The sequence below is a fragment of the Oscarella lobularis genome, chromosome 1, assembly GCF_947507565.1.
Source record: "Oscarella lobularis chromosome 1, ooOscLobu1.1, whole genome shotgun sequence".
In the NCBI taxonomy this organism is placed as follows: domain Eukaryota; kingdom Metazoa; phylum Porifera; class Homoscleromorpha; order Homosclerophorida; family Oscarellidae; genus Oscarella; species Oscarella lobularis.
The window spans coordinates 5,015,773-5,042,521 of record NC_089175.1 but is presented as its reverse complement, the minus strand read 5'-3'; the positions used below and the strand labels follow the sequence as shown (position 1 = coordinate 5,042,521).

General features: G+C 50.1%; 3 protein-coding genes and 1 long non-coding RNA gene across 11 annotated transcripts in view; 3 read left to right on the top strand and 1 right to left on the bottom strand.

The window, feature by feature from the left end:
• The window catches only part of LOC136194734 (uncharacterized), a 1,405-nt gene extending 718 nt beyond the window's left edge, over positions 1-687 (bottom strand). Inside the window, exons 1-2 of one of the 2 annotated variants that reach the window (XR_010671702.1) lie at positions 606-687; positions 43-551 (exon numbers count right to left, since the gene is read on the bottom strand). This is a non-coding gene — a long non-coding RNA (uncharacterized lncRNA). The remainder of the gene's footprint in view (positions 1-42; positions 552-605) is intronic. The other variant, XR_010671701.1, reaches the window with a different exon arrangement.
• LOC136194633 (uncharacterized) lies at positions 644-26,749 on the top strand. 3 transcript variants are annotated; one of them, XM_065983838.1, is made up of 8 exons: positions 644-1,049; positions 1,116-1,271; positions 1,388-1,460; positions 1,514-1,750; positions 1,807-6,857; positions 6,912-6,959; positions 7,011-7,336; positions 7,394-7,484. In XM_065983838.1, exons 2-5 carry the CDS (start codon positions 1,138-1,140, stop codon positions 6,208-6,210), a joined length of 4,848 nt encoding a protein of 1,615 aa, XP_065839910.1. In that variant the 5' UTR covers positions 644-1,049; positions 1,116-1,137; the 3' UTR covers positions 6,211-6,857; positions 6,912-6,959; positions 7,011-7,336; positions 7,394-7,484. The 3 variants fall into 3 exon arrangements, with proteins under 3 accessions (XP_065839910.1, XP_065839902.1, XP_065839918.1); XM_065983830.1 differs by lacking the exons at positions 6,912-6,959; positions 7,011-7,336; positions 7,394-7,484 and adding exons at positions 26,511-26,558; positions 26,611-26,749; XM_065983846.1 differs by lacking the exons at positions 644-1,049; positions 6,912-6,959; positions 7,011-7,336; positions 7,394-7,484 and adding exons at positions 26,511-26,558; positions 26,611-26,749 and having other exon boundaries at positions 1,202-1,271; positions 1,423-1,460.
• On the top strand, positions 7,569-16,132 carry LOC136185765 (uncharacterized). Of its 2 annotated transcripts, XM_065972978.1 has the most exons (7): positions 7,573-7,650; positions 7,719-7,800; positions 7,853-8,037; positions 8,132-8,204; positions 8,258-8,503; positions 8,558-8,800; positions 8,853-16,132. In XM_065972978.1, exons 3-7 carry the CDS (start codon positions 7,880-7,882, stop codon positions 16,008-16,010), a joined length of 7,878 nt encoding a protein of 2,625 aa, XP_065829050.1. In that variant the 5' UTR covers positions 7,573-7,650; positions 7,719-7,800; positions 7,853-7,879; the 3' UTR covers positions 16,011-16,132. The 2 variants fall into 2 exon arrangements, with proteins under 2 accessions (XP_065829130.1, XP_065829050.1); XM_065973058.1 differs by having other exon boundaries at positions 7,569-7,800; positions 7,858-8,037.
• Positions 16,996-25,447, top strand: LOC136194607 (uncharacterized). Of its 4 annotated transcripts, XM_065983802.1 has the most exons (6): positions 16,996-17,138; positions 17,235-17,323; positions 17,392-17,550; positions 17,668-17,740; positions 17,794-18,030; positions 18,088-25,447. In XM_065983802.1, the coding sequence occupies exons 3-6, from the start codon at positions 17,414-17,416 to the stop codon at positions 25,246-25,248; spliced, it is 7,608 nt and encodes a 2,535-aa protein (XP_065839874.1). In that variant the 5' UTR covers positions 16,996-17,138; positions 17,235-17,323; positions 17,392-17,413; the 3' UTR covers positions 25,249-25,447. The 4 variants fall into 4 exon arrangements, with proteins under 4 accessions (XP_065839874.1, XP_065839891.1, XP_065839867.1 ...); XM_065983819.1 differs by having other exon boundaries at positions 17,235-17,550; XM_065983795.1 differs by having other exon boundaries at positions 16,996-17,323.

Below are 26,749 nucleotides of genomic sequence, written 5' to 3'. Positions count from 1 at the left end.
AAAATGCAGAAGCGAAGGTAGAGTTTTGTGCATTGTGCAAACCTTTCAAACGCTTTCTTAGATTTGCCAATCACTTCAGAAAGCCATCCTAAACGTGAAACCACTTCAAGTTTAGAAATGACCAGGATGACTGTGTCGCCGATATATCATTCAAACGCGGGAAAAAAAGAAGGCAACGTCGACTCCAGTCAGTGCAGTGTATGAAGAAGTGGCTCCCGTCAGCCAAAGCACTGCAGCACCGCCAGTGACAATGACAGATAATCCTTCCTATCAGCTAAGCTTTCTATGTGACTTCGTTGACGTAGGATTTTTGTTTCTTTTTGAGCGAGAGATGTGCAGTCAATATAAGAAACGAAAAAGATCGATAAGATTCACATCACGAGTACAATGATTTAACTGGCACTTCCAAGTAAGCAGGATTCTTATGATTGGCGATTCATGCAGACTGCATGGGTCCGTGGGATCGTTCGTAGGGGCCGGATCCGTCAGTTGAAGTCATCCGCCTTTGCGTGGGAGCCCTCGATGGGAGGTGTGGGGCTTGCATCCTCCTGCTTGACCAGAGAGATACAAGGCAAGAGATGCTTGTGTTAGCTGCTTGTATCTACGTGGTGCTTTTGGTTTCCGTGTAGAGGACGCCGGTCCGATCCGGTCGTCGTCAGATAACATCCTTCACTTGGGAGAACTCCCACATCTACAGCTTGTAGGTACAACGGAGTGTGTATGGGTCGTGCGAAGTAGCGTGCGTTGCGCACGTTCGACGACTCGTGCGAAGTGTGCGAAGTGTGCGTGCGATACAACGTCTGGAATTCTGCACTCAGTTCAAGCTGTACTCTCACTACGTTGCGTCGTAGTCGAGTCATCACAACGGTCAGTTGACTGGTAGCGTTGCCGCCGCGCGGCGGATTTCTACTTTCACCGACGGACTCGCTCCGCTCCGACCTTACGAGTAGCTTCGGGTAGACGGCCCCTTGTCTCTGATCTCAGAAAGTGGGAAAAGGGTCTGGTCACCTTCCTCTTGGATAGTAGACAAGAAGACGCCATCACAGGAGGTGACAACTTAGATCCTTTGTTATATGATCCCGCCCTCAGGAACCCACTTTTTGTATGTAACTCAGACTGTGACCACGTCGGAAAGAAATGAAGAGACGACACCGTCTTTTTCTTGTCGTGCTTCTCATTCTGCGACTGGTTTCGGAAATCTCGTCAAATTGTTCGTTGATCCATCTAATTGATCGGGTCACGGCTCAGAGAGAATGCTATGCAATTAATGGGTAAACACTTCCTGTTCGTTTTTCAACTGTGAATGAAAATAGTGTTCGAAACATCGCTTTCCTAAATTAAGCTTGTTGCGCGTGACGTCATTCTCCTAACGTGTTGCTCGTTGTAGTTGCTACATTGACTGCATCATCTGCATACCTTTAGGCCAATCAAAGAGGGGTATTGGCGACGATTCTTGTCAGGTTAGGCGGACAGGCAAAACGCTGAGGAATAACTAATAACGGCTGAGCTTTAGGTCTGCAACGGAAATTCAAGATTTTACAGCTTAAAGTCTGACGGACAATCCTGCGACGACAACGATCTCTGCACGAAAGACGATCAGTGCAAAGTCGGCAACTGCGTCGGCACGGCGTTCACTTGCAAGTCATGCGAATCGTGCAACGGAAATGGCTGCACCATCAATAGCGGTCACTGCGTCATCGACGACACGTGCTATGCCAACGACGACGTCAATCCTTCCGAGCAATGCCAGGTAAATCGAATGATTTGCGTTTGTTTGATTTTCTTTTGCGAGCACGTTTCTCATAGGCGTGCAAGTCGTCGAGCACTAGTATCCAGTGGACAGCGCTGACAAATGACGCTTGCAACGACGGAGACACCTGCACCTACGACGACAAGTGCACGAGCACTGGTATATGCCAAGGCACGCTTCTGAACTGCAACCTTGATTGTCAGACGTGCCAGGGCACTTCTACATGTAAAATCACCGGTTGCATAACTTCGGGTGGAACGTGCGGATGCTCTATACTCAGGAACGGCGTCAACGTCTGCTACGACTATAACGCCGTCAATCCCGACAATCAGTGTCAGTATTGCAACATAGCAGCAACGCCGACGGCGTGGACGAACTCTCTGACGCAACCCTGCAACGATGGAATTGCGTGCACGCGAGACGACACGTGCAATCAAGGAACGTGCAGTGGAACCGATTTTAGCAGCGAGTGCGCCGTTCATACAGTGTCTACGAATCCCTGCGTGCAAAGCACGTATTGCGACGGTTCGAACTGTCTTCCGGTCTACCACGATTCGAGTGAACAATGCTACTCTAACCAAGATGACTGCGACTATCCGGACTTGTTTTGCAGCGGCGACAAGGCGACGTGTCGCTTCTGTGACGGCAGTGGTTCGTGCACCGATGTTCTAAACACGAAGAAGCCGACGACGGGAGTCGACATTACGAACGCTCTCGTGTCGGTTTTCTCCGCCCTGACGCCGTCTCAACTCCTCGCGCCCGTTCAAGGCACAGACGGAAATCCGTACCTGATGTTGACCGATAGGCAAGAGATCAAAGTGAGGTTTCAAGGTTTTCAAGTTCCGTGCGACAAAGTCACAATCGATTGGCAACTCGTCGACACGGCAAACGGCGACGCCGTCGTCTATTCGTCGACCGGCCAGATCAGTATTGCCAGTGACGTCGTTCACGACGTCACCGTCACCGGTCAGTTTACGTTGACGAACGGCGGCACGTACATGATCATAGCGACGGCGAGAAATGTGAGAGGAACCGAGAGCTTCAAGAATTCAGACGAAATTCTCGTTGACGATACCAAACCGACGATGGGTGTCGTCTATGACGGCAAGCAACCACAAGCAAACCAGTATCTCGACATTGACTATCAGTCCGGTACTGGCAGCATAGCCATTCACTGGGATCCGAGCACAATTCAGGATTCGGAAAGTGGGATCAATACTGATTCGTTTCGCATAGCTGTAGGCTTGACGGCCGGTGGCACCGACATCAAGGACTACGTCGAATCGGCCAGTAAAGAAATCACAGGCCTAAGCCTGACGCACAACACCAAATATTTTGCAACGCTTCGGGTGTACAATCAAGCGGGTCTCTTTCAAACTCAATCGTCGGATGGTGTCACCGTGGATACGACCGCTCCTGTGACAGGAATGCTTACCATTGTCAAGAGCGCGTCGGAAACGTCTCAAATTGACTATTACACGTCGCCGAGTCGTCGCATTGTCGCCACCCTTCTGGGCTGCAGCGATGCGGAAAGTGGAATTCTGAAAATTACGTGGACGGCGTGCACCACCAACGTCAATGACCCAAATGACTCGGCGTGCAACACGGACGGCTATCAAACGTACACTTGCTCTGATCCAGCAGATTGTCTCATAGACGTCACTTTCCAGACGTCAGATCGAATTCTCCACAACGGAAACTTTCAATCGGGGTACCTCTATACGCTTAGTCTAATTATTCAAAACAGAGCTCTTCTAACGAGCACTGTTGACTCAAATTCGGTCCTAGCGGACTATGACGACCCACTTGGCGGTACCGTCTTCGACGGCTTGGTCTCCGACGCAGACTACCAGTTCGTTAATACTTCCATCGATGCCAGGTGGTTTGGATTTAGCGATGATCAGAGCGGCTTGGATTTCTGTCAATTGGCCGTGTACGAGGAATATCTCGAACCGACGAAACGGCTTCTGTCTGATTTCCGCAATGTGCCTCTTTCTGGAAATACGACCGTATCCAATCTAGTCTTGAAGGCTGAAACGACGGTCTATGCGGTGGTTAGGTGTTTCGACAAAGCCGGCTTCTACACGGACGTTGCTTCCGATGGGGTCTTCATCGATCCATATCACCCTGCGGCAACGGAGATCTTGGACATACGATACGAAAACAGCGTCAACGATGAGAACGTGGACAGAGACTATCAAGTGGAGCAGAGCGGCGTGAAATCCAAGTGGCAAGTGTTTCCGTCAGCAAGCGGAATGGCTTCTTGTAAATGGTCGCTCAGCTCCGCCAGTGACGACGATACACAACTAGGCGACGTCGTGCCCTGGCAACCTATTTCTCCCACGAGCACTACGAACACATATAATATTCAATTGACCGTCTTTGTGACGAACTATGCGGCTTTAAGCTGTACAAGTCGAGCCGGTTTATCTACCACTGTCTTCTCAGATGGAATCGCTGTGGATAATACCTATCCCATTGTCGGTGTTGTCTATGACTTGTGCCTCGATATGTGCGGACTTTCAACAGACATTGCGTACTCTTCAAATGTCAGCGCTTTGCGATTTCGATGGGAGGGTTTCTACGACGCCGAAAGCGGGATCGAGTACTACGAATGGAATTACGATCGCGACTGCAGCAAATCCTTTATATTGAGCAGCTTCGTCGACGTCGGCCTAGTCGATGAAGTCGTATCGGATCAGTCGCTCGATCACAACGTCCTCTACTGCGTCACCGTCGCCGCCGTCAACGGAGCCGGTTTGAAAGCGTCCAACTCAACGAACGGTGTGCTCATCGACGCGACGCCGCCCGCGAAGGTGATCGTTCGCGACGGCGCCAATCCTTCGACGGACATCGACTATCAGTCGTCTAATACGACGTTCTCCTTTACTTGGCCTCTCGTGACGGACTCTGAATCTTATATAAGTCGCGTGGAAGTCGCTTTGGGCGCAGTTCCTAATGGAGAGGATGTCGGGCCGTTGACGGACATTAGCACGACGTCGACGTCACATTCTTTCGAGAACCTCTCTCTCGGACAGAATCGAGTGTATTACGCAAAGGTTTGCGCGACCAACGGTGCACGAGTGACGACTTGCATGCATTCTGACGGCGTTCTCATCGATGTGACTCCGCCGGCAAACGGCGTCGTGATTCACGGCACGGTTCAGCCGGGAGTGACGTATCAGGCGAACGACGAGCAGATCGCTGCTCACTGGTATGGATTCAAAGACTTGGAGAGTAGCGTCAAGTCTTTTGAATGGGCTATTGGAACCAGTCCAAGCCTCACTGATATTCTAAATTTCACATCGGTCGGCAGCAATGTTTCTTTCGAGGCTCAGTTACGCCTTGTAAATGGAGGAAAGTACTTTGTTTCAGTCATCGGCTACAATAACGCCGGTCTGCAAGTCGTTAGCGTGTCTAGCGGAGTTGTGGTCGACGTTACGGCCCCATCACCGGCCTCCGTTTCTATCAGACTTACATGGCCCTCGATTCCTACGGGAATAGTTGCGTCGTGGGAAGACTTTATTGACGTTGAAAGCGACATATGGTATTATAAATGGGCCATCGGTACCGAGCAATGCGGCACTCAAACGCAGGCGTACGTCAACGTCGGCGGCAATTCGTCGGCGTCGACTTACGACGTCGAGTTTGCTTCGGGTCTGAGCTACTACGCATCGGTCGCTGCAAGAAATCGAGCTGGCCTCTCTTCGAAGAGTTGCTCAGTCGGCGTTTTGTACGACAATAGTCCGCCCGTTACAGGCACAGTTCGTGACGGAGATGGCATCGTTGACATCGACTATCAGTCTTTTGGAGATTCGTTTTCCATCAATTGGGATCCGTTTGTAGAGATTCACAGCGAGTTAGACCAATGTTCTGTTGGTATTGGAAGCACAGACGGCGGCAATGCAGACATTCACAATTTCACTCCCGTTCTGCTGGAGGAAACTAGTCACCAATTTTCGTCACTTTCCCTGCAGCACGGTTTCAAGTACTACGGTCTCGTTCGCTGCAATAATACCAAAGGACTATCAGCTACTGCTTCGTCCGACGGAATGACTATTGATTTGACGCCTCCCATACCAGGCGAAGTTCGCACTCGTGCTTTCCAGATTTCCGTTGACACCATCAACGCCACCTGGACCAGTTTTACTGACGATGAAAGTTTTATTGAAGGATATTCTTGGTCAATAAGCAGCGGGCGAGCTTTGCAGCAAGACGTCTTGAATTTCACCGACGTAAAGCTTAACACCTTAGCGTCAGCCGTGGGACTTACGTTGAAAGATAAGCAAACATACTTTGTATCAGTTAGAGCGGTCAACTTTGCAGGATTGTCGTCTGTAAGCAGTTCGACTGGATTGCTTATTGACACGTCGCCTCCTTTGGCTGGTAGAATCTATGACGGAATGAACGGCGATGATGTTGACTTCTGGTACAGTGACGTAGTGAGGCTGAGACTGTGAGCTTCAATGAACTCTCTACAGCAACAACACGACTGTAGATTCCCCAAACGAGACCCCGCCGAGAGAAAGTTCTCTACCTGACTCCTTTACTACCAGGCGACGTCTGACATAAGTGAATTTCTCACTTCTTTCAAGTTTGTCTCCAGGCGCGTCCATAGCAAGAATGCGCCGTGTTTAGCTGCCGTGTTTGTTTCTTTCTCTCTTCGAGCGTCTCTAGAGAGGACTTTTTCTCAACAATCGCCTCGTTCTAGTCTTTCCGTATCTTGCCGACACGAGAAAACGAAGGGAGCCCCAATCATCGAAACGCACCTAATCGCTGGTATTGAAGCCATACGTTGCGCTTTGGGTCATTGGATTATCGCTCTGGATCCATCCAGATTCTCTTTTGGAGGTGCTCCGAAGCTAATTCGGTTTCTAAGGACGCCGAGTTCTTTTTTCTTGTACCAATCACCACGAGCGAGAATTGAATCTGCAGACGTTAAAAAGGAGAGCCTCCAGAGACTGCTGCTATTCTTCGTTCTCTGTCAGCTCCGAAATGAACCGTCTCTTTGATCTAATTTGCTGTCTGAGTCTCTTCTGCTGCTTCGCCTTAGCTAGAGACCAATCGAACACCATCGTTCTTGAAGGATTTGAAGCTCAGAATAAAAGCAAGTTTAGAGTAGTCTAATACACGTCTCGGATTCTCTAACGTGTGCATCAAGGTTATGACAAGCCCTACGCTTATCAAGAAGTAGCAACAATATGTACCTGTAAGGGAAACCTCTAATAGAGGATTTGAACGTCAGCGTTTTCCTTTATAGGCAGACTGGAAAGCAGTATTCTGGGTACTGCAAAGACGGTATCTCCTGTTGGCCCAAGACGTTCAGCATCAGCTTCGACGGTTGCTTTCCCTCGGCACCCGATGTCATCGCTGCCTTGACTGTAATCGACAGCGGGTCCACCACGGATGTTTGCGTCAGCGCCAAGGCTGCGAGTGTCACCAACTGCGGTTTTGACTTGAAGATAAATCCGTGGGGCGACTCGGATCCATCAGGTCATCTCCTTCGCGTGGGAGCCCTCGGTGGGAGGTGCACTTGTGGGGCTTGCTTTTTCCTGCTTGACCAGAGAGATACAAGGCAACTAAAAGGCAAGAGATGCTTCTTGTGTGAGCTGCTTGTATCACGTGGTGCCGGCTTTCGTGTAGAGGACGCCTCCGATCCTGTTCGATCCGGTCGTTGTCAGATTACAACCTTTACTTGGGAGAACTCCCACTTCTACAGTGTACAGCTTGTACAACGGAGTGGGGGAGGGGGGGGGGGGGGGGGGGGGGGAGTACACGCTTTACGTAGCGTGCATTGCGTCAACGCGTTTGACTACTCCTTCGACTCGTGCGACACAACGCCTGGCAGTTCAAGCTGTACTCTGACTCCGTTGAGTAGTAGTCCAGTCGTCTTCACTACGGTTAGTGCTTGCATGTCGTTGACAGCGTTTCCGCCGCGGCGACACCGACTCGCTTCGACTACGCGTAGACGCCCCCTTTTCTCTGATTTCGGAAAAGGGCCTGGTGACATTCCCACTTGGATAGTCGACAAGAAGACGCCATCACTGGAGGTGATAACCGCCTTAGATCCTTTGTTATCAGGCACGCACTTTTTGTATGTAGACCAGACTGTGACCACGTCGGAAAGAAATGAAGAGACGACGCCGTCTTTTTCTTGACGTTCTTCTCATTCTGGGACTGGTTTCGGAAATCTCGTCAGACTGTTCAACACCGAGCGATCCGATTTCGGCAGCTTTTGTGGAATTTGCTAGGGCCGTGGCTGAGACGAATTGCTATGCAACTAATGGGTAAACGCTTCCTGAAACTGTCCATGAAAAATAGTGTTAGAAATATCGCGTTCCTAAATTTCGCGCTCTCCTAGCTCTGAGTTGCTCTTTGTAGTTGCTTCATTAACTGCGACAGCTGCGTAACTTTAGGCCAAACAAAGTCGTCTTCTGGCCACGAATCTTGTCAGGTTAGGCGGAAAGGCAAAACGCTGACGAATAACTAATAACGGCTGAGCTTTAGGTCTGCAACGGAAATTCAAGAGTTTACAGCGTAAAGTCTAACGGACAATCCTGCGACGACGAAAACCCGTGCACGAGAAGTGATGCGTGCTTTTCCGGAAATTGCATAGGATTTCCGCTCCTCTGCAAATCTTGTCAAACGTGCAACGGTGCAAGTTGTACCCTCGATTCTGGCCACTGTCTTATCAGCTCCACGTGTTATGCTAACTCGGACAGAAAGGGGGTTTCGGGAAATGACGGCTGCCAGGCAAGTGCAATCAATAGGCAAAATCCGGTTCACATGACTCTTGTATTGTCCTAGGAATGCAATGAGTTAAAGGATACCTCTGCTTGGTCAGACGTTTCTGGCGGCGCCTGCGACGACAACGATCTCTGCACGAAAGACGATCAGTGCAAAGACGGCAAATGCGTCGGTACGGCGTTCACTTGCAAGCCGTCGTGCGAATCGTGCAACGGAAATGGCTGCATCATCAATAGCGGTCACTGCGTCATCGACGACACGTGCTATACCAACAACCAAGTCAATCCTTCCGAGCAATGCCAGGTAAATTGATTTGCGTTTGTTTGATTTTCCTTTGCGAGCACGTTTCTCATAGGCGTGCAAGTCGTCAAGCACTAGTATCCAGTGGACAGCGCTGACAAATCAAGCTTGCGACGACGGAGACACCTGCACCTACAACGACAAGTGCACGAGCACTAGTATATGCCAAGGCACGCTTCTGAACTGCGACCTTGTCTGTCAGACGTGCCAGGGCACTTCTGCATGTAAAGTCGCCGGTTGCATCACGTCCGGCAGAACGTGCGGCTGCTCCATACCCAAGAACGGCGTCGACGTCTGCTACGATAATAACGACGTCAATCCCGACAATCAGTGTCAGTATTGCAACATAGCAACGCCGACGGCGTGGACGAACTATCCGACGCAACCCTGTGACGATCAAATTGCGTGCACGCGAGACGACACGTGCAATCAAGGAACGTGCAGTGGAACCGATTTTAGCAGCGAGTGCGCCGTTCATACAGTGTCTACGAATCCCTGCGTGCAAAGCACGTATTGCGACGGTTCGAACTGTCTTCTGGTTTACCACGATTCGAGTGAACAATGCTACTCTAACCAAGACGAGTGCGACTATCCGGACTTGTTTTGCAGCGGCGACAAGGCTACGTGTCGCTACTGTGACGGCAGTGGTTCGTGCACCGATGTTCTAAACACGAAGAAGCCGACGACGGGAGTCGACATTACGAACGCTCTCGTGTCGGTTTTCTCCGCCCTGACGCCGTCTCAACTCCTCGCGCCCGTTCAAGGCACAGACGGAAATCCGTACCTGATGTTGACGGATAGGCAAGAGATCAAAGTGAGGTTTCAAGGTTTCAAAGTGCCGTGCGACAAAGTTACAATCGATTGGCAACTAGTCGATACGGCAAACGGCGACGCCGTCGTCTATTCGTCGACCGGCCAGATAAGTATTGCCAGTGACGTCGTTCACGACGTCACCGTCACCGGTCAGTTTACGTTGACGAACGGCGGCACGTACATGATCAAAGCGACGGCGAGAAATGTGAGAGGAACCGAGAGCTTCAAGAATTCAGACGAAATTCTCGTTGACGATACCAAACCGACGATGGGTGTCGTCTATGACGGCAAGCAACCACAAGCAAACCAGTATCTCGACATTGACTATCAGTCCGGTACTGGCAGCATAGCCATTCACTGGGATCCGAGCACAATTCAGGATTCGGAAAGTGGGATCAATACTGATTCGTTTCGCATAGCTGTAGGCTTGACGGCCGGTGGCACCGACATCAAGGACTACGTCGAATCGGCCAGTAAAGAAATCACAGGCCTAAGCCTGACGCACAACACCAAATATTTTGCAACGCTTCGGGTGTACAATCAAGCGGGTCTCTTTCAAACTCAATCGTCGGATGGTGTCACCGTGGATACGACCGCTCCTGTGACAGGAATGCTTACCATTGTCAAGAGCGCGTCGGAAATGTCTCAAATTGACTATTACACGTCGCCGAGTCGTCGCATTGTCGCCTCCCTTCTGGGCTGCAGCGATGCGGAAAGTGGAATTCTGAAAATTACGTGGACGGCATGCGCCACCAACGTCAATGACCCGAATGACTCGGCGTGCAACACGGACGGCTATCAAACGTACACTTGCTCTGACCCGGCAGATTGTCTCATAGACGTCACTTTCCAGACGTCAGATCGAATTCTCCACAACGGAAACTTTCAATCGGGGTACCTCTATACGCTTAGTCTAATTATTCAAAACAGAGCTCTTCTAACGAGCTCTGTTGACTCAAATTCGGTCCTAGCAGACTACGACGAGCCACTTGGCGGTACCGTCTTCGACGGCTTGGTCTCCGACGCAGACTACCAGTTCGTTAATACTTCCGTCGATGCCAGGTGGTTTGGCTTTAGCGATGTTCAGAGCGGCTTGGATTTCTGTCAATTGGCCGTCTACGAGGAATATCTCGAACCGACGAAACGGCTTCTGTCTGATTTCCGCAATGTGCCTCTTTCTGGAAATACGACCGTATCCAATCTAGTCTTGAAGGCTGAAACGACGGTCTATGCGGTGGTTCGGTGTTTCGACAAAGCCGGCTTCTACACGGACGTTGCTTCCGATGGGGTCTTCATCGATCCGTATCACCCTACGGCAACGGAGATCTTGGACATACGATACGAAGACAGCTTCAACGATGAGAACGTGGACAGAGACTATCAAGTGGAACAGGGCGGAGTGAAATCAAAGTGGCAAGTGTTTCCGTCAGCAAGCGGACTGGCTTCTTGTAAATGGTCGCTCAGCTCCGCCAGTGACGACGATACACAACTAGGCGACGTCGTGCCCTGGCAACCTATTTCTCCCACGAGCACTACGAACACATATAATATTCAATTGACCGTCTTTGTGACAAACTACGCGGCTGTAAGCTGTACAAGTCGAGCCGGTTTATCTACCACTATCTTCTCAGATGGAATAGCTGTGGATAATACCGATCCTATTGTCGGTGTTGTCTATGACTTGTGCCTCGATATGTGCGGACTTTCAACAGACATTGCGTACTCTTCAAATGTTAGCGCTTTGCGATTTCGATGGGAGGTTTTCTACGACGCCGAAAGCGGGATCGAGTACTACGAATGGAATTACGATCGCGACTGCAGCAAATCCTTTATATTGAGCAGCTTCGTCGACGTCGGCCTAGTCGATGAAGTCGTATCAAACCAGTCGCTCGATCACAACGTCCTCTACTGCGTCACCGTCGCCGCCGTCAACGGAGCCGGTTTGAAAGCGTCCAACTCGACGAACGGCGTGCTCATCGACGCGACGCCTCCCGCGAAGGTGATCGTTCGCGACGGCGTGAATCCTTCGACGGACATCGACTATCAGTCGTCCAATACGACGTTCTCCTTTACTTGGCCTCTTGTTACAGATTCTGAATCTTATATCAGTCGCCTGGAAATCGCTTTAGGCGCAGTTCCTAATGGAGAGGATGTCGTGCCGTTGACGGACATTAGCACGACGTCGATGTCTTACTCTTTTGAGAATCTCTCTCTCGGACAGAATCGAGTGTACTACGCAAAGGTTTGCGCGACCAACGGTGCACGAGTGACGACTTGCATGCATTCTGACGGCGTTCTCATCGATGTGACTCCGCCGGCAAACGGTGTCGTGATTCACGGCACGGTTCAGCCGGGAATGACGTATCAAGCGAACGACGAGCAGATTGCCGCTCACTGGTATGGATTCAAAGACTTGGAGAGTAGCGTCAAGTCTTTTGAATGGGCTATCGGTACCAGTCCAAGCCTCACTGATATTCTAAATTTTACATCCGTCGGCAGCAATGTTTCTTTCGAGGCTCAGTTACGCCTTGTAAATGGAGGAAAGTACTTTGTTTCAGTCATCGGCTACAATAACGCCGGTCTGCAAGTCGTTAGCGTGTCTAGCGGAGTTGTGGTCGACGTTACGGCCCCTTCACCGGCCTCCGTTTCTATCAGACTTACATGGCCCTCGATTCCTACGGGAATAGTTGCGTCGTGGGAAGACTTTATTGACGTTGAAAGCGACATATGGTATTATAAATGGGCTATCGGTACCGAGCATTGCGGCACTCAAACGCAGGCGTACGTCAACGTCGGCGGCAATTCGTCGGCCTCGACTTACGACGTCGAGTTTGCTTCGGGACTGAGCTACTACGCATCGGTCGTTGCACGAAATCGGGCAGGCCTCTCTTCAAAAAGTTGTTCAGACGGCGTTTTGTACGACAATAGTCCGCCCGTTACAGGCACAGTTCGTGACGGAGATGGCATCGTTGACATTGACTATCAGTCTTTTGGAGATTCGTTTTCCATCAATTGGGATCCGTTTGTAGAGATTCACAGCGAGTTAGACCAATGTTCTGTTGGTATTGGAAGCACAGACGGCGGCAGTGCAGACATTCACAATTTCACTCCCGTTCTGCTGGAGGAAACTAGTCACCAATTTTCGTCACTTTCCCTGCAGCACGGTTTTAAGTACTACGGTCTCGTTCGCTGCAATAATACCAAAGGACTATCAGCTGCTGCTTCGTCCGACGGAATGACTATTGATTTGACGCCTCCCATACCAGGCGAAGTTCGTACTCGTGCGTTCCAGATTTCCGTTGACACCATCAACGCCACCTGGACCACTTTTACTGACAATGAAAATTCTATTGAAGGGTATTCTTGGTCGATAAGCAGCGGGCGAGCTTTGCAGCAAGACGTCTTGAATTTCACCGACGTAAAGCTAAACACCTTAGCGTCAGCCGTGGGACTTAGGTTGAAAGATAATGAAACGTACTTCGTATCAGTTAGAGCGGTAAACTTTGCAGGATTGTCGTCTGTAAGCAGTTCGATCGGATTGCTTATTGACACGTCGCCTCCTTTGGCTGGTAGAGTTTATGACGGAATGAACGGCGATGATGTTGACTTCTGGTACAGCGACGTCGGCTTCTGGTCGCATTGGTCAGAATTCGTCGACGAAGAAAGCGGCGTTGTCTCGTACAGGTGGCTGATTGGAACGAACCCTGAAGGATGCCAACTTCTCGTTGCGACTGCGGTTGCGGAGAACAGAACCGCTTTCTGTTCGTCGTGCCATTTCATTCCCGGGGTGCAATATTTTGTGACCGTTGAAGGCACAAACGGAGCTGGGTTAAAGAGCACCGCGTCTTCAGACGGTTTCGTTGTCGATTTGACAGCACCTGACTCGGGCACAGTAACCAGTTTGACATGGGCGTCCAATGAAGTTTTGACGATCGACTGGTCCGGAACGTCGGATCCAGATACTGGCATTTCGTCTTGCCTCGCAATTGCTCATAATTCGGCCGGCTGGTCGAAGCGTGTCCCGCTTACCAACTATGACAAACAAACTCTGCAATTGAACACCTCGTTGTGCTGCCAGAATGACAGTTTATTGACTGTTTATGTCACCTGCACGAGCAATTCGAATTTGACGTCGACGTCGCCATCAGCTGTCACTGATGCTACTCCACCTCACGCCGGACAAGTGTCCTTAGCGGGCTACGACGACTCGTCTATGACTCTTACTTGGAACGGATTTTACGATCCCGAATCTCCGATTAATCGCCTCGATGTAACCCTCAGGGTTGGCAACTCGGCTTCTCGGTCCGTCATCCTACAGCCAGCCAGATCAATATATACGTTTTACTCGGACCTGTCTCTGTACGGAACTACAGTGGCTGTTACTGCGAAAGCAGTGACCATCATTGGCCTGGAATCGGACACTGTGGCCGACACCTTTTCCCTTGACCCACCTTCTGCTGAATTGAGTCCCGCTGATTGCTGCGACGTAAGTATCCAGTACAGCAAGTCTGCAATCAAAGTCTCCTGGGCGTGGCGAAACGATATGAACAATAGGTCTATCGATCTTGGCTATGAATACCGTTACAGCATAGGGACGATAGCTGGAGGAGCTCAGATTCTTCCGTACACCAGTGTCGGTAGTCAGTTCGACGCCGTCTGTTCGGATTGCGCTTTGCTGCAAGGAGTTGCCTACTACGTTAATTTGCAAGTTTCATTCGACGACTTTTCGACGTTCTTCGATGTTCAATCACCTTCTGTTATTATTGATTTCACTCCGCCAACTATTGGCAAAGTTCTCGACGGGTTGAATGACGACGTCGACTTCTTTGCGATCAACGACACTTTGGAGGCGACGTGGAGCGGATTTACGGATCCAGAAAGCGCTGTAAAGACATGCAACATCTCTTTATTCGACAGCGTATCTTCCCTTGTTGTCTGGACAGCCGAAACCGAGTCAAATGGAACTGGCACTGTAAGTAATTCATTTGGCAGCGTAACGATAGCGTGGTTTCATAAAGCCGCGTATTTTACGTCTGTAAAGTGCATATCGAACAGTGGACTCTTCTCTGTAGCGGGGTCGAACGGGTTCGTCGTGGACGCAACTCCTCCGTCAGGCGGACGCGTTTCCTTTAGTCTCACTCGGTTGGAGAACGGTATGACTTACGCCGAATCCGACTGGGATAATTTTAGAGACGACGAAAGCGGTGTCACATCCTACTGGTGGTATCTCTCCAGCCGAAACGAAGAGAATCTTCACGAGAAAGACGTTGGAACGGCTTCGTCCTATTCCGCAACGTTCAATTTGACAAGTCAGATGGAATACCGAGTCACAGTTCAAGCGACTAATCGCGTGAATTTGCGCTCTCGCAAGCATTCCAATTGGTTCTTCTACGACGTGACTCCTCCTGTCAGTTCCGGGGTGATTGACGGTCCTGGTGCAACGGACGTCGATTATCAACTTTCCCTCGTCGGCTATTCCGCTTCGTGGGGCAAATTCGTAGATAACGAAACTTCTGTCGTCGATTGCTTTTGGTTCGTCGGAACTGAGCCTGGCGGCAGTCAGGTTTTGTCTCCTCAATCGGTGGGAAGTCAGAAAACAAGCGCTACATGCGGACATTGCGTTCTCACTCCTGGACTGACGTATTACTCGACTGTTCTATGCTACAATTCGGCCGGATATCAGAGCAGCGAGTCCTCGGATGGCGTTCTCGTCGACACGACGTTACCGGTTTCCGGTCAAATCTACGACGGAAAGGGAAAAGTCGATCTGACCTACCAGAAAGATGCATCGTTTCTCGACTGCAGCTGGGCGGATTTCAGCGACGCTGAAAGCGGGATCGCGAAGTATCAAGTGTGCGTCGGATCGTCGCAAGGGGTCTGCGATGTGCGCAGCAAAACGGAAGCCGCCGATTCAGCAGAGTGGCACTTTTCAGCTCTCGTACTCAAACACGGCAGTACCTATTTCTGCACGGTCTATGGAGTCAACGGCGCTGGGTTGGTTTCTTCGTCTTCGTCGGACGGCGTTCTCGTAGACGTGACTCGTCCTGTCAAAGGAACGGTCATTGACGGCGAACAGTTCGACTCTGACTGTCAGTACACTGACGAGCCAATAACGGCAACGTGGCGCGATTTCTACGACGTCGAGTCGGGTATTGCGGAGTATGAGTGGGCTATCGGTACGAGCCAAGGTGCAGAGGACGTCCTGCCATTCACTTCTGTTGGACTTAGCGAGACGGCGAGTTATTCGAGCAACTCTACTGCATCCAATCAACGTTTGTTCGTTACTGTTCGCGCACGTAATGGGGCAAATGGAACGACTGACGCTATTTCAGACGGCCTTGTCATGTACAAGCGTGAGGACGGGCTTCCTCAGGGCTGTGTGGCTTTCAACGATAATTAAGGCATGCTGCGTTTTGAAAGATCGCACAAAAATAGCACAAACGGCATATCTTTATCACACAGTCTCTAGAGAATGACACTTGCTGGCACAGTGTTTAGAACAAAAACAGTCCTTTTTCACAATTCGTTGTTATTAGATGTCTCGAATAGAATACATGCAGCTTGCTATATAGAAACACGAGACAGACACCAATCTACACATGTACATGTATGTACATTCACATGTATGTGTACAAAGAAGTTTCAATTTTGGCAACCCCTATACAATAATCTTTTGATCTTTGTTGAGACTCTAACAAGGCTCAGGCTCTTGCTCTGTATTTCGAAAGGCTGCAAGGGCAATATCTCGGCTGCATTTTCTAGTGAAGCCTTTAATGTCCTGATTCCGCTGTAGCTAATATTTATGCTCTTGAAATTCTAACAATATTTTAAATAGCATTGATAAATCACTGGTTGTCAGCTGTTTTATCCTTGCTGCTACAACTTTGGACAAACGTGGCAGATAATGAATGGGATTGGTGTAGCTGGTGGTACTGTAAAATTTGATCAGAGTCTTTTTAATAGAACCGTGCAAAACACAATGACCTGGCATACATCCGGGGCTAATCATTGTATGGACGCAAATATCTCTGACACTGTCTTATCAGCTCCACGTGTTATTCGAACTCGGACCGAAAAGGGGTTTCGGGAAATGACGCCTGTCAGGCAAGTGCAAAATCCAGTTCACGAGGCTCTTGTATAACAACTGTCGTAGAAATGCAATGTGCAAAGGATGCCTATGCTTAGTCAAACGTCTCCTGCAAGTCGTGCAAATCGTGCAACGGAGATACAGAGATACACTGTACAAGGCAAGAGAATTGTGTGAGCTGCTTGTATCTACGTGGTGCTTCCGGCTTCAGTGTAGAGGATTACATCCTTCACTTGGGAGAACTCCCACATCTACAGCTTGTACAACGGAGTGTGTGGGTCACGCGAAGTACACGGTTAATTAACGTAGCGTGCACTGCGTTGCGCCGACGTGTTCGACTACTCACTCAATTCGACTCGCGCGATACAACGTCCGGCACTCTGCACTCAGTTCAAGCTGTACTCTCACTACGTCCGTAGTAGTCGAGTCGTCTTCACTGCGGTCAGTGCTTGCATGTCATTGACTGGTAGCGTACGTTGCCGGATTTCTACTTTCACCGACTCGCTCCGCTCCGGCCTTACGAGTAGCTTCGCGTAGACGGCCCCTTGTCTCTGATCTCGGAAAGTGGGAAAAGGGTCTGGTTACCTTCCTCTTGGATAGTAGACAAGAAGACGCCATCACAGGAGGTGACACAACGTAGATCCTTTGTTATATGATCCCGCCCTCAGGCACCCACTTTTTGTATGTAACTCAGACTGTGACCACGTCGGAAAGAAATGAAGAGACGACACCGTCTTTTTCTTGACGTGCTTCTCATTCTGCGACTGGTTTCGGAAGTCTCGTCAGATTGTTCGACGATCCATCTAATTGATAGGATCACGGCTCAGAGAGAATGCTATGATATTTATAATGGGTAAACGCTTTCTGTTCGTTTTTCAACTGTCGATGAAAATAGTGTTCGAAATATCGCTTTCCTAAATTAAGCTTGTTGCGCGTGACGTCATTCTCCTAACGTGCTGCTCTTTTGTAGTTGCTACATTGACTGCAGGATCTGCATACCTAAAGGCCAATGGAAGAGGGGTTCTGGCGACGATTCTTGTCAGGTTAGGCGGACAGGCAAAACGCTGAGGAATAACTAATAACGGCTGAGCTTTAGGTCTGCAACGGAAATTCAAATTTTTTCAGCGATAGGCCTGACGGAGAATCCTGCAACGACAACGATCTCTGCACAAAAGACGATCAGTGCAAAGTCGGCAACTGCGTCGGTACGGCGTTCACTTGCAAGTCGTGCGAATCGTGCGCCGGAAATGGCTGCACCATCAATAGCGGTCACTGCGTCATCGACGACATGTGCTATACCAACGATGAGGTCAATCCTGACGAGCAATGCCAGGTAAATTGAATGATTTGCGTTTGTTTGGTTCTTTTTTGCGAGCACGTTTTCTCATAGGCGTGCAAGTCGTCAAGCACTAGTATCCAGTGGACAGCGCTCACAAATGACGATTGCAACGATGAAGACGACTGCACCTACAACGACAAGTGCACGAGCACTGGTATATGCCAAGGCACGCTTCTGAACTGCAACCTTGATTGTCAGACGTGCCAGGGCACTTCTACATGTAAAGTCACCGGTTGCATCACTTCGGGTGGAACGTGCGGATGCTCTATATCCAGGAACGGCGTCGACGTCTGCTACGACAATAACGCCGTCAATCCCGACAATCAGTGTCAGTATTGCAACATACGAGCAACGCCGACGGCGTGGACGAACTATGCGACGCAACCCTGTAATGATGGAATTGCGTGCACGCGAGACGACACGTGCAATCAAGGAACGTGCAGTGGAACCGATTTTAGCAGCGAGTGCGCCGTTCATACAGTGTCTACGAATCCCTGCGTGCAAAGCACGAAATGCGACCGTTCGAACTGTCTTCCGGTCTACCACGATTCGAGTGAACAATGCTACTCTAACCAAGATGATTGCGACTATCCGGACTTGTTTTGCAGCGGCGACAAGGCGACGTGTCGCTACTGCGACGGCAGTGGTTCGTGCACCGATGTTCTAAACACGAAGAAGCCGACGACGGGAGTCGACATTACGAACGCTCTCGTGTCGGTTTTCTCCACCCTGACGCCGTCTCAACTCCTCGCGCCCGTTCAAGGCACAGACGGAAATCCGTACCTGATGTTGACGGATAGGCAAGAGATCAAAGTGAGGTTTCAAGGTTTCAAAGTGCCATGCGACAAAGTTACAATCGATTGGCAACTAGTCGACACGGCAAACGGCGACGCCGTCGTCTATTCATCGACCGGCCAGATCAGCATTGCCAGTGACGTCGTTCACGACGTTACCGTCACCAGTCAGTTCACCCTGACGAACGGCGGCACGTACATGATCAAAGCGACGACGAGAAATGTGAGAGGAACCGAGAGCTTCAAGAATTCAGACGAAATTCTCGTTGACGATACCAAACCGACGATTGGTGCCGTCTATGACGGCAAGCAACCACAAGCAAACCAGTATCTCGACATTGACTATCAGTCCGGTACTGGCAGCATAGCCATTCACTGGGATCCGAACACAATTCTGGATTCGGAAAGTGGGATCAATACGGATTCGTTTCGCATAGCTGTAGGCTTAACGGCCGGTGGCACCGACATCAAGGACTACGTCGAATCGGCCAGTAAAGAAATCACAGGCCTAAGCCTGACCCACAACACCAAGTATTTTGCAACGCTTCGAGTGTACAATCGAGCGGGTCTCTTTCAAACTCAATCGTCGGATGGTGTCACCGTGGATACGACCGCTCCTCTGACGGGAACGCTTACCATTGTCAAGAGCGCGTCGGAAACGTCGCAAATTGACTATTACACGTCGCCGAGTCGTCGCATTGTCGCCACCCTTCTGGACTGCAGCGATGCGGAAAGTGGAATTCTGAAAATTACGTGGACGGTGTGCGCCACCAACGTCAATGACCCGAATGACTCGGCGTGCAACACGGACGGCTATCAAACGTACACTTGCTCTGATCCGGCAGATTGTCTCATAGACGTCACTTTCCAGACGTCAGATCGAATTCTCCACAACGGAAACTTTCAATCGGGCTACCTCTATACGCTTAGTCTACGCATTCAAAACAGAGCTCTTCTTACGAGCTCTGTTGACTCAAATTCGGTCCTAGCAGACTACGACGAGCCACTTGGCGGTACCGTCTTCGACGGCTTGGTCTCCGACGCAGACTACCAGTTCGTTAATACTTCCATCGATGCCAGGTGGTTTGGCTTTAGCGATGATCAGAGCGGCTTGGATTTCTGTCAATTGGCCGTCTACGAGGAATATCTCGAATCGACGAAACGGCTTCTGTCTGATTTCCGCAATGTGCCTCTTTCTGGAAATACGACCGTATCCAATCTAGTCTTGAAGGCTGAAACGACGGTCTATGCGGTGGTGCGATGTTTCGACAAAGCCGGCTTCTACACGGACGTTGCTTCCGATGGGGTCTTCATCGATCCGTATCACCCTACGGCAACGGAGATCTTGGACATACGATACGAAGACAGCGTCAACGATGAGAACGTGGACAGAGACTATCAAGTGGAACAGGGCGGAGTGAAATCAAAGTGGCAAGTGTTTCCGTCAGCAAGCGGACTGGCTTCTTGTAAATGGTCGCTCAGCTCCGCCAGTGACGTCGATTCAAAACTAGGCGACGTCGTGCCCTGGCAACCTATTTCTCCCACGAGCACTACGAACACATATAATATTCAATTGACCGTCTTTGTGACGAACTACGCGGCTGTAAGCTGTACAAGTCGAGCCGGTTTATCTACCACTGTCTTCTCAGATGGAATCGCTGTGGATAATACCTATCCCATTGTCGGTGTTGTCTATGACTTGTGCCTCGATATGTGCGGACTGTCAACAGACATTGCGTACTCTTCAAATGTCAGCGCTTTGCGATTTCGATGGGAGGGTTTCTACGACGCCGAAAGCGGGATCGAGTACTACGAATGGAATTACGATCGCGACTGCAGCAAATCCTTTATATTGAGCAGCTTCGTCGACGTCGGCCTAGTCGATGAAGTCGTATCGGATCAGTCGCTCGATCACAACGTTCTCTACTGCGTCACCGTCGCCGCCGTCAACGGAGCCGGTTTGAAGGCATCCAACTCGACGAACGGCGTGCTCATCGACGCGACGCCTCCCGCGAAGGTGATCGTTCGCGACGGCGTGAATCCTTCGACGGACATCGACTATCAGTCGTCCAATACGACGTTCTCCTTTACTTGGCCTCTCGTGACGGACTCTGAATCTGATATAAGTCGTGTGGAAGTCGCTTTGGGCGCAGTTCCTAATGGAGAGGATGTCGTGCCGTTGACGGACATTAGCACGACGTCGACGTCGCATTCTTTTGAGAATCTCTCCCTCGGACAGAATCGAGTGTACTACGCAAAGGTTTGCGTGACCAACGGCGCACGAGTGACGACTTGCATGCATTCTGACGGCGTTCTTATCGATGTGACCCCGCCGGCAAACGGCGTCGTGATTCACGGCACGGTTCAGCCGGGAATGACGTATCAGGCGAACGACGAGCAGATCGCCGCTCACTGGTATGGATTCAAAGACTTGGAGAGTAGCGTCAAGTCTTTTGAATGGGCTATCGGTACCAGTCCAAACCTCACTGATATTCTAAATTTTACATCCGTCGGCAGCAATGTTTCTTTCGAAGCTCAGTTACACCTTGTAAATGGAGGAAAGTACTTTGTTTCAGTCATCGGCTACAATAACGGCGGTCTGCAAGTCGCTAGCGTGTCTAGCGGAGTTGTGGTCGACGTTACGGCTCCATCACCCGCCTCCGTTTCCATCAGACTTACGTGGCCCTCAGTTCCTACGGGAATAGTTGCGTCGTGGGAAGACTTCATTGACGTTGAAAGCGACATATGGTATTATAAATGGGCCATCGGTACCGAGCAATGCGGCACTCAAACGCAGGCGTACGTCAACGTCGGCGGCAATACGTCGGCGTCGACTTACGACGTCGAGTTCGCTTCGGGACTGAGCTACTACGCATCGGTCGTTGCAAGAAATCGGGCAGGCCTCTCTTCACAAAGTTGTTCAGACGGCGTTTTGTACGACAATAGTCCGCCCGTTACAGGCGCAGTTCGTGACGGAGATGGAATCGTTGACATTGACTATCAGTCTTTTGGAGATTCGTTTTCCATCAATTGGGATCCGTTTGTAGAGATTCACAGCGAGTTAGACCAATGTTCTGTTGGTATTGGAAGCACAGACGGCGGCAGTGCAGACATTCACAATTTCACTCCCGTTCTGCTGGAGGAAACTAGTCACCAATTTTCGTCACTTTCCCTGCAGCACGGTTTTAAGTACTACGGTCTCGTTCGCTGCAATAACACCAAAGGACTATCAGCCACTGCTTCGTCCGACGGAATGACTATTGATTTGACGCCTCCCATACCAGGCGAAGTTCGTACTCGTGCGTTTCAGGTTTCCCTTGACACCATCAACGTCACCTGGACCAGTTTTACTGACAATGAAAGTTCTATTGAAGGGTATTCTTGGTCGATAAGCAGCGGGCGAGCTTTGCAGCAAGACGTCTTGAATTTCACCGACGTAAAGCTAAACACCTTAGCGTCAGCCGTGGGACTTACGTTGAAAGATAAGGAAACGTACTTCGTATCAGTTAGAGCGGTCAACTTTGCAGGATTGTCGTCTGTAAGCAGTTCGACTGGATTGCTTATTGACACGTCGCCTCCTTTGGCTGGTAGAGTTTATGACGGAATGGACGGCGATGATGTTGACTTCTGGTACAGTGACGTCGGCTTCTGGTCGCACTGGTCAGAATTCGTCGACGAAGAAAGCGGCGTTGTCTCGTACAGGTGGCTGATTGGGACGAACCCTGAAGGATGTCAAGTTCTCATTGCGACTGCGGTTGCGGAGAACAGAACCGTTTTCTGTCCGTCGTGCCATTTCATTCCCGGAGTGCAATATTTTGTGACCGTTGAAGGCACGAACGGAGCTGGGTTGAAGAGCACCGCGTCTTCAGACGGTCTCGTTGTCGATTTGACAGCACCTGACTCGGGCACAGTAACCAGTTTGACATGGGCGTCCAATGACGTTTTGACGATCGACTGGTCCGGAGCGTCGGATCCAGATACTGGCATTTCGTCTTGCCTCGCAATTGCTCATAATTCGGCCGGCTGGTCGAAGCGTGTCCCGCTTACCAACTTTGACAAACAAACTCTGCAATTGAACGCCTCGTTGTGCTGCCAGAATGACAGTCTATTGACTGTTTATGTCACCTGCACGAGCAATTCGAATTTGACGTCGACGTCTCCATCAGCTGTCACTGATGCTACACCACCTCACGCCGGACAAGTGTCCTTAGCGGGCTACGACGACTCGTCTATGACTCTAACTTGGAACGGATTTTACGATCCCGAATCTCCGATTAACCGCCTCGATGTAACGCTCAGGGTCGGCAACTCGGCTTCACGGTCAGTCACCCTACAGCCAGCCAGATCAATATATACGTTTTACTCGGACATGTCTTTGTACGGAACTACAGCGGCTGTTACTGCGAAAGCAGTGACTATCATTGGTCTGGAATCGGACACTGTGGCCGACACCTTTTCCCTTGACCCACCTTCTGCTGAATTGAGTCCCGCTGATTGCTGCGACGTAAGTATCCAGTACAGCATGTCTGCAATCAAGGTCTCCTGGGCGTGGCGAAACGATATGAACAATAGGTCTATTGATCTTGGCTATGAGTACCGTTACAGCATAGGGACGATAGCTGGAGGAGCTCAGATTCTTCCGTACACCAGCGTCGGTAGTCAGTTCGACGCCGTCTGTTCGGATTGCGCTTTGCTGCAAGGAGTTGCCTACTACGTTAATTTGCAAGTTTCATTCGACGAGTTTTCGACGTTCTTCGATGTTCAATCACCTGCTGTTATTATTGATTTCACTCCGCCAACTATTGGCAAAGTTCTAGACGGGTTGAATGACGACGTAGACTTCTTTGCGATCAACGACACTTTGGAGGCGACGTGGAGCGGATTTACGGATCCAGAAAGCGCTGTAAAGATATGCAACATCTCGTTATTGGACAGCGTTTCTTCCCTTGTTGTCTGGACAGCCGAAACCGAGTCAAATGGAACTGGCACTGTAAGCAATTCATTTGGCAGCGTAACGATAGCGTGGTTTCATAAAGTCGCGTATTTTACGTCTGTAAAGTGCATGTCAAACAGTGGACTCTTCTCTGTCGCGGAGTCAAACGGGTTCGTCGTGGACGCAACTCCTCCGTCAGGCGGACGCGTTTCGTTCAGTCTCACTCGGTTGGAGAACGGTATGACATACGCCGAATCCGACTGGGATAATTTTAGAGACGACGAAAGCGGTGTCACATCCTACTGGTGGTATCTCTCCAGCCGAAACGAAGATCATCTTCACGAGAAAGACGTCGGAACGGCATCGTCCTATTCCGCGACGTTCAATTTGACAAGTCAGATGGAATACCGAGTCACAGTCCAAGCGACTAATCGCGTCAATTTGCGCTCTCGCAAGCATTCCAATTGGTTCTTCTACGACGTGACTCCTCCTGTCAGTTCCGAGGTGATTGACGGTCCTGGTGCAACTGACGTCGATTATCAGCTTTCCCTCGTTGGCTATTCCGCTTCGTGGGGCAAATTCGTAGACAACGAAACTTCTGTCGTCGATTGCTTATGGTTCGTCGGAACTGAGCCTGGCGGCAGTCAGGTTTTGTCTCCTCAATCGGTGGGAAGTCAGAAAACAAGCGCTACTTGCGAACATTGCGTTCTCACTCCTCGACTGACGTATTACTCGACCGTTCTTTGCTACAATTCGGCCTGGTATCAGACCAGCGAGTCCTCGGATGGCGTTCTCGTCGACACGACGTTACCAGTTTCCGGTCAAGTCTACGATGGAAAGGGTAAAGTCGATCTGACCTACCAGAAATTTGCATCGTTTCTCGACTGCAGCTGGGCGGATTTCAGCGACGCTGAAAGCGGGATCGCAAAGTATCAAGTGTGCGTCGGATCGTCGCAAGGGATCTGCGATGTGCGCAGCAAAACGGAAGCCGCCGATTCAACCGAGTGGCACTTTTCAGCTCTCGTACTCAAACACGGCAGTACCTATTTCTGCACGGTCTATGGAGTCAACGGCGCTGGGTTGTCTTCTTCGTCTTCGTCGGACGGCGTTCTCGTAGACGTGACTCGTCCTGTCAAAGGAACGGTCATTGACGGCGAACAGTTCGACTCTGACTGTCAGTACACTGACGAGCCAATAAAAGCAACGTGGCGCGATTTCTACGACGTTGAGTCGGGTATTGTGGAGTATGAGTGGGCTATCGGTACGAGCCAAGGTGCAGAGGACGTCCTGCCATTCACTTCGGTTGGACTTAGCGAGACGGCGAGTTATTCGATCAACTCCACTGCATCCGATCAACGTTTGCTCGTTACTGTTCGCGCACGTAATGGGGCAAATGGAATGACTGACGCTATTTCAGACGGCCTTGTCATGTACAAGCGTGAGGACGGGCTTCCTCAGGGCTGTGTGGCTTTCAACGATAGCTAAGGCATGCTGCGTTTCGAAAGATCGCACAAAATAACACAAATGGCATTTTTTTATCACAAAGTCTCTAGAGAATGACACTTGCTGGCACAGTGTTTAGAACAAAAAAGTCCTTCTTCACAATTCGTTATTAGATGTCTAGGATAGAATACATGCAGCTTGCTATAGAAGCGCGAGACAGACACCGAATCTACACGTGTACATGTCCATTCACATGTATGTCTACAAAAAAGTTTCAATTTTGGCTTTCAGCTCGTGCTTTCGTTTCGGCGTCGACCGCCGCCGTTACTAGCGACTCGAACTTCTGAATTACCCCTTCCTTATTTAGATTGGACACGTCTTCGTTGCTTTCTCGACCGAATGCTTGAGAAAATCGACCGTTTTTACGAAGTAAGTATGAGGCTGGTCTTTTTTACCGTATCGGGCGTAGATTCGCGGTTGAATTCCGCTGCATTCTCTTATGAGAATCGGTAGATTTGGGTTGGTCTTCTTCAAGTCGACGTAGTGAGCTTCAATGAACTCTCTAGTAACAACACGTCTGTAGATTCCCCAAACAAGGCCCCGCCGAGGAAAAGTTCTCTACCTGACTCCTCGACTACCAGGCGACGTCTGACACAAGTGAATTCTCACTTCTTTCAAGTTTCTCGATAGCAATTGTCTCCAAGCCATCGCCCATCGGTCTCTAACGCGCGTTTCAAGACATGCCCAGAGCAGCTGCCCAGAGCTAGAGAATGCACGCCGTTTGTGTACCTCTCTCTCTTCGAGCGTCTCTAGAGACGACAACAATCCCTCGTTCTAGTCTATCCGTATCTCGCCGACACGAGAAAAACGAAGGGAGCCCCAATCACCTCTTATCATCGAAAACGCACCTAATCGCTGGAATTGAAGCCATTTCAACGAGACTTTGCACTTTGAGTCATTGGATTATCGCTCTGGATCCACCCAGATTCTCTTTTGGAGGTGCTCCGAAGCTAATTCGGTTTCTAAGGACGCCGAGTCCATTTTTCTTGTACCATCACCGCGAGTGAGAATTGAATCTGCAGACGTTAAAAAGGAGAGCCTCCAGAGACTGCTGCTATTCTTCGTTCTCTGCCAGCTCCGAAATGAACCGTCTCTTTGATCTAGTTTTTCTGAGCCTCTTCTGCTGCTCCGCCTTAGCTAGAGACCAATCAAACACCATCGTTCTTGAAGGATTTGAAGCTCTGAATAAAAGCAAGCTTAGAGTAAAGTATACACGTCTCAGTTTCTCTAACGTGTGCGTCAAGGTTATGACAAGCCCTACGCTTATCAAGAAGTAGCAACAATATGTACCTGTAAGGGAAACCTCAAAATAAAGGATTTTGAACGTCATCGTTTGCTTTATAGGCAAACTTGGAAAGCAGTATTCTGGATACTGCAAAGACGGCACTTCCTGCTGGCCTAAGACGTTCAGCATCAGCTTCGACGGTTGCTTTCCCTCGGCACCCGATGTCATCGCTGCCTTGACTGTAATCGACAGCGGCTC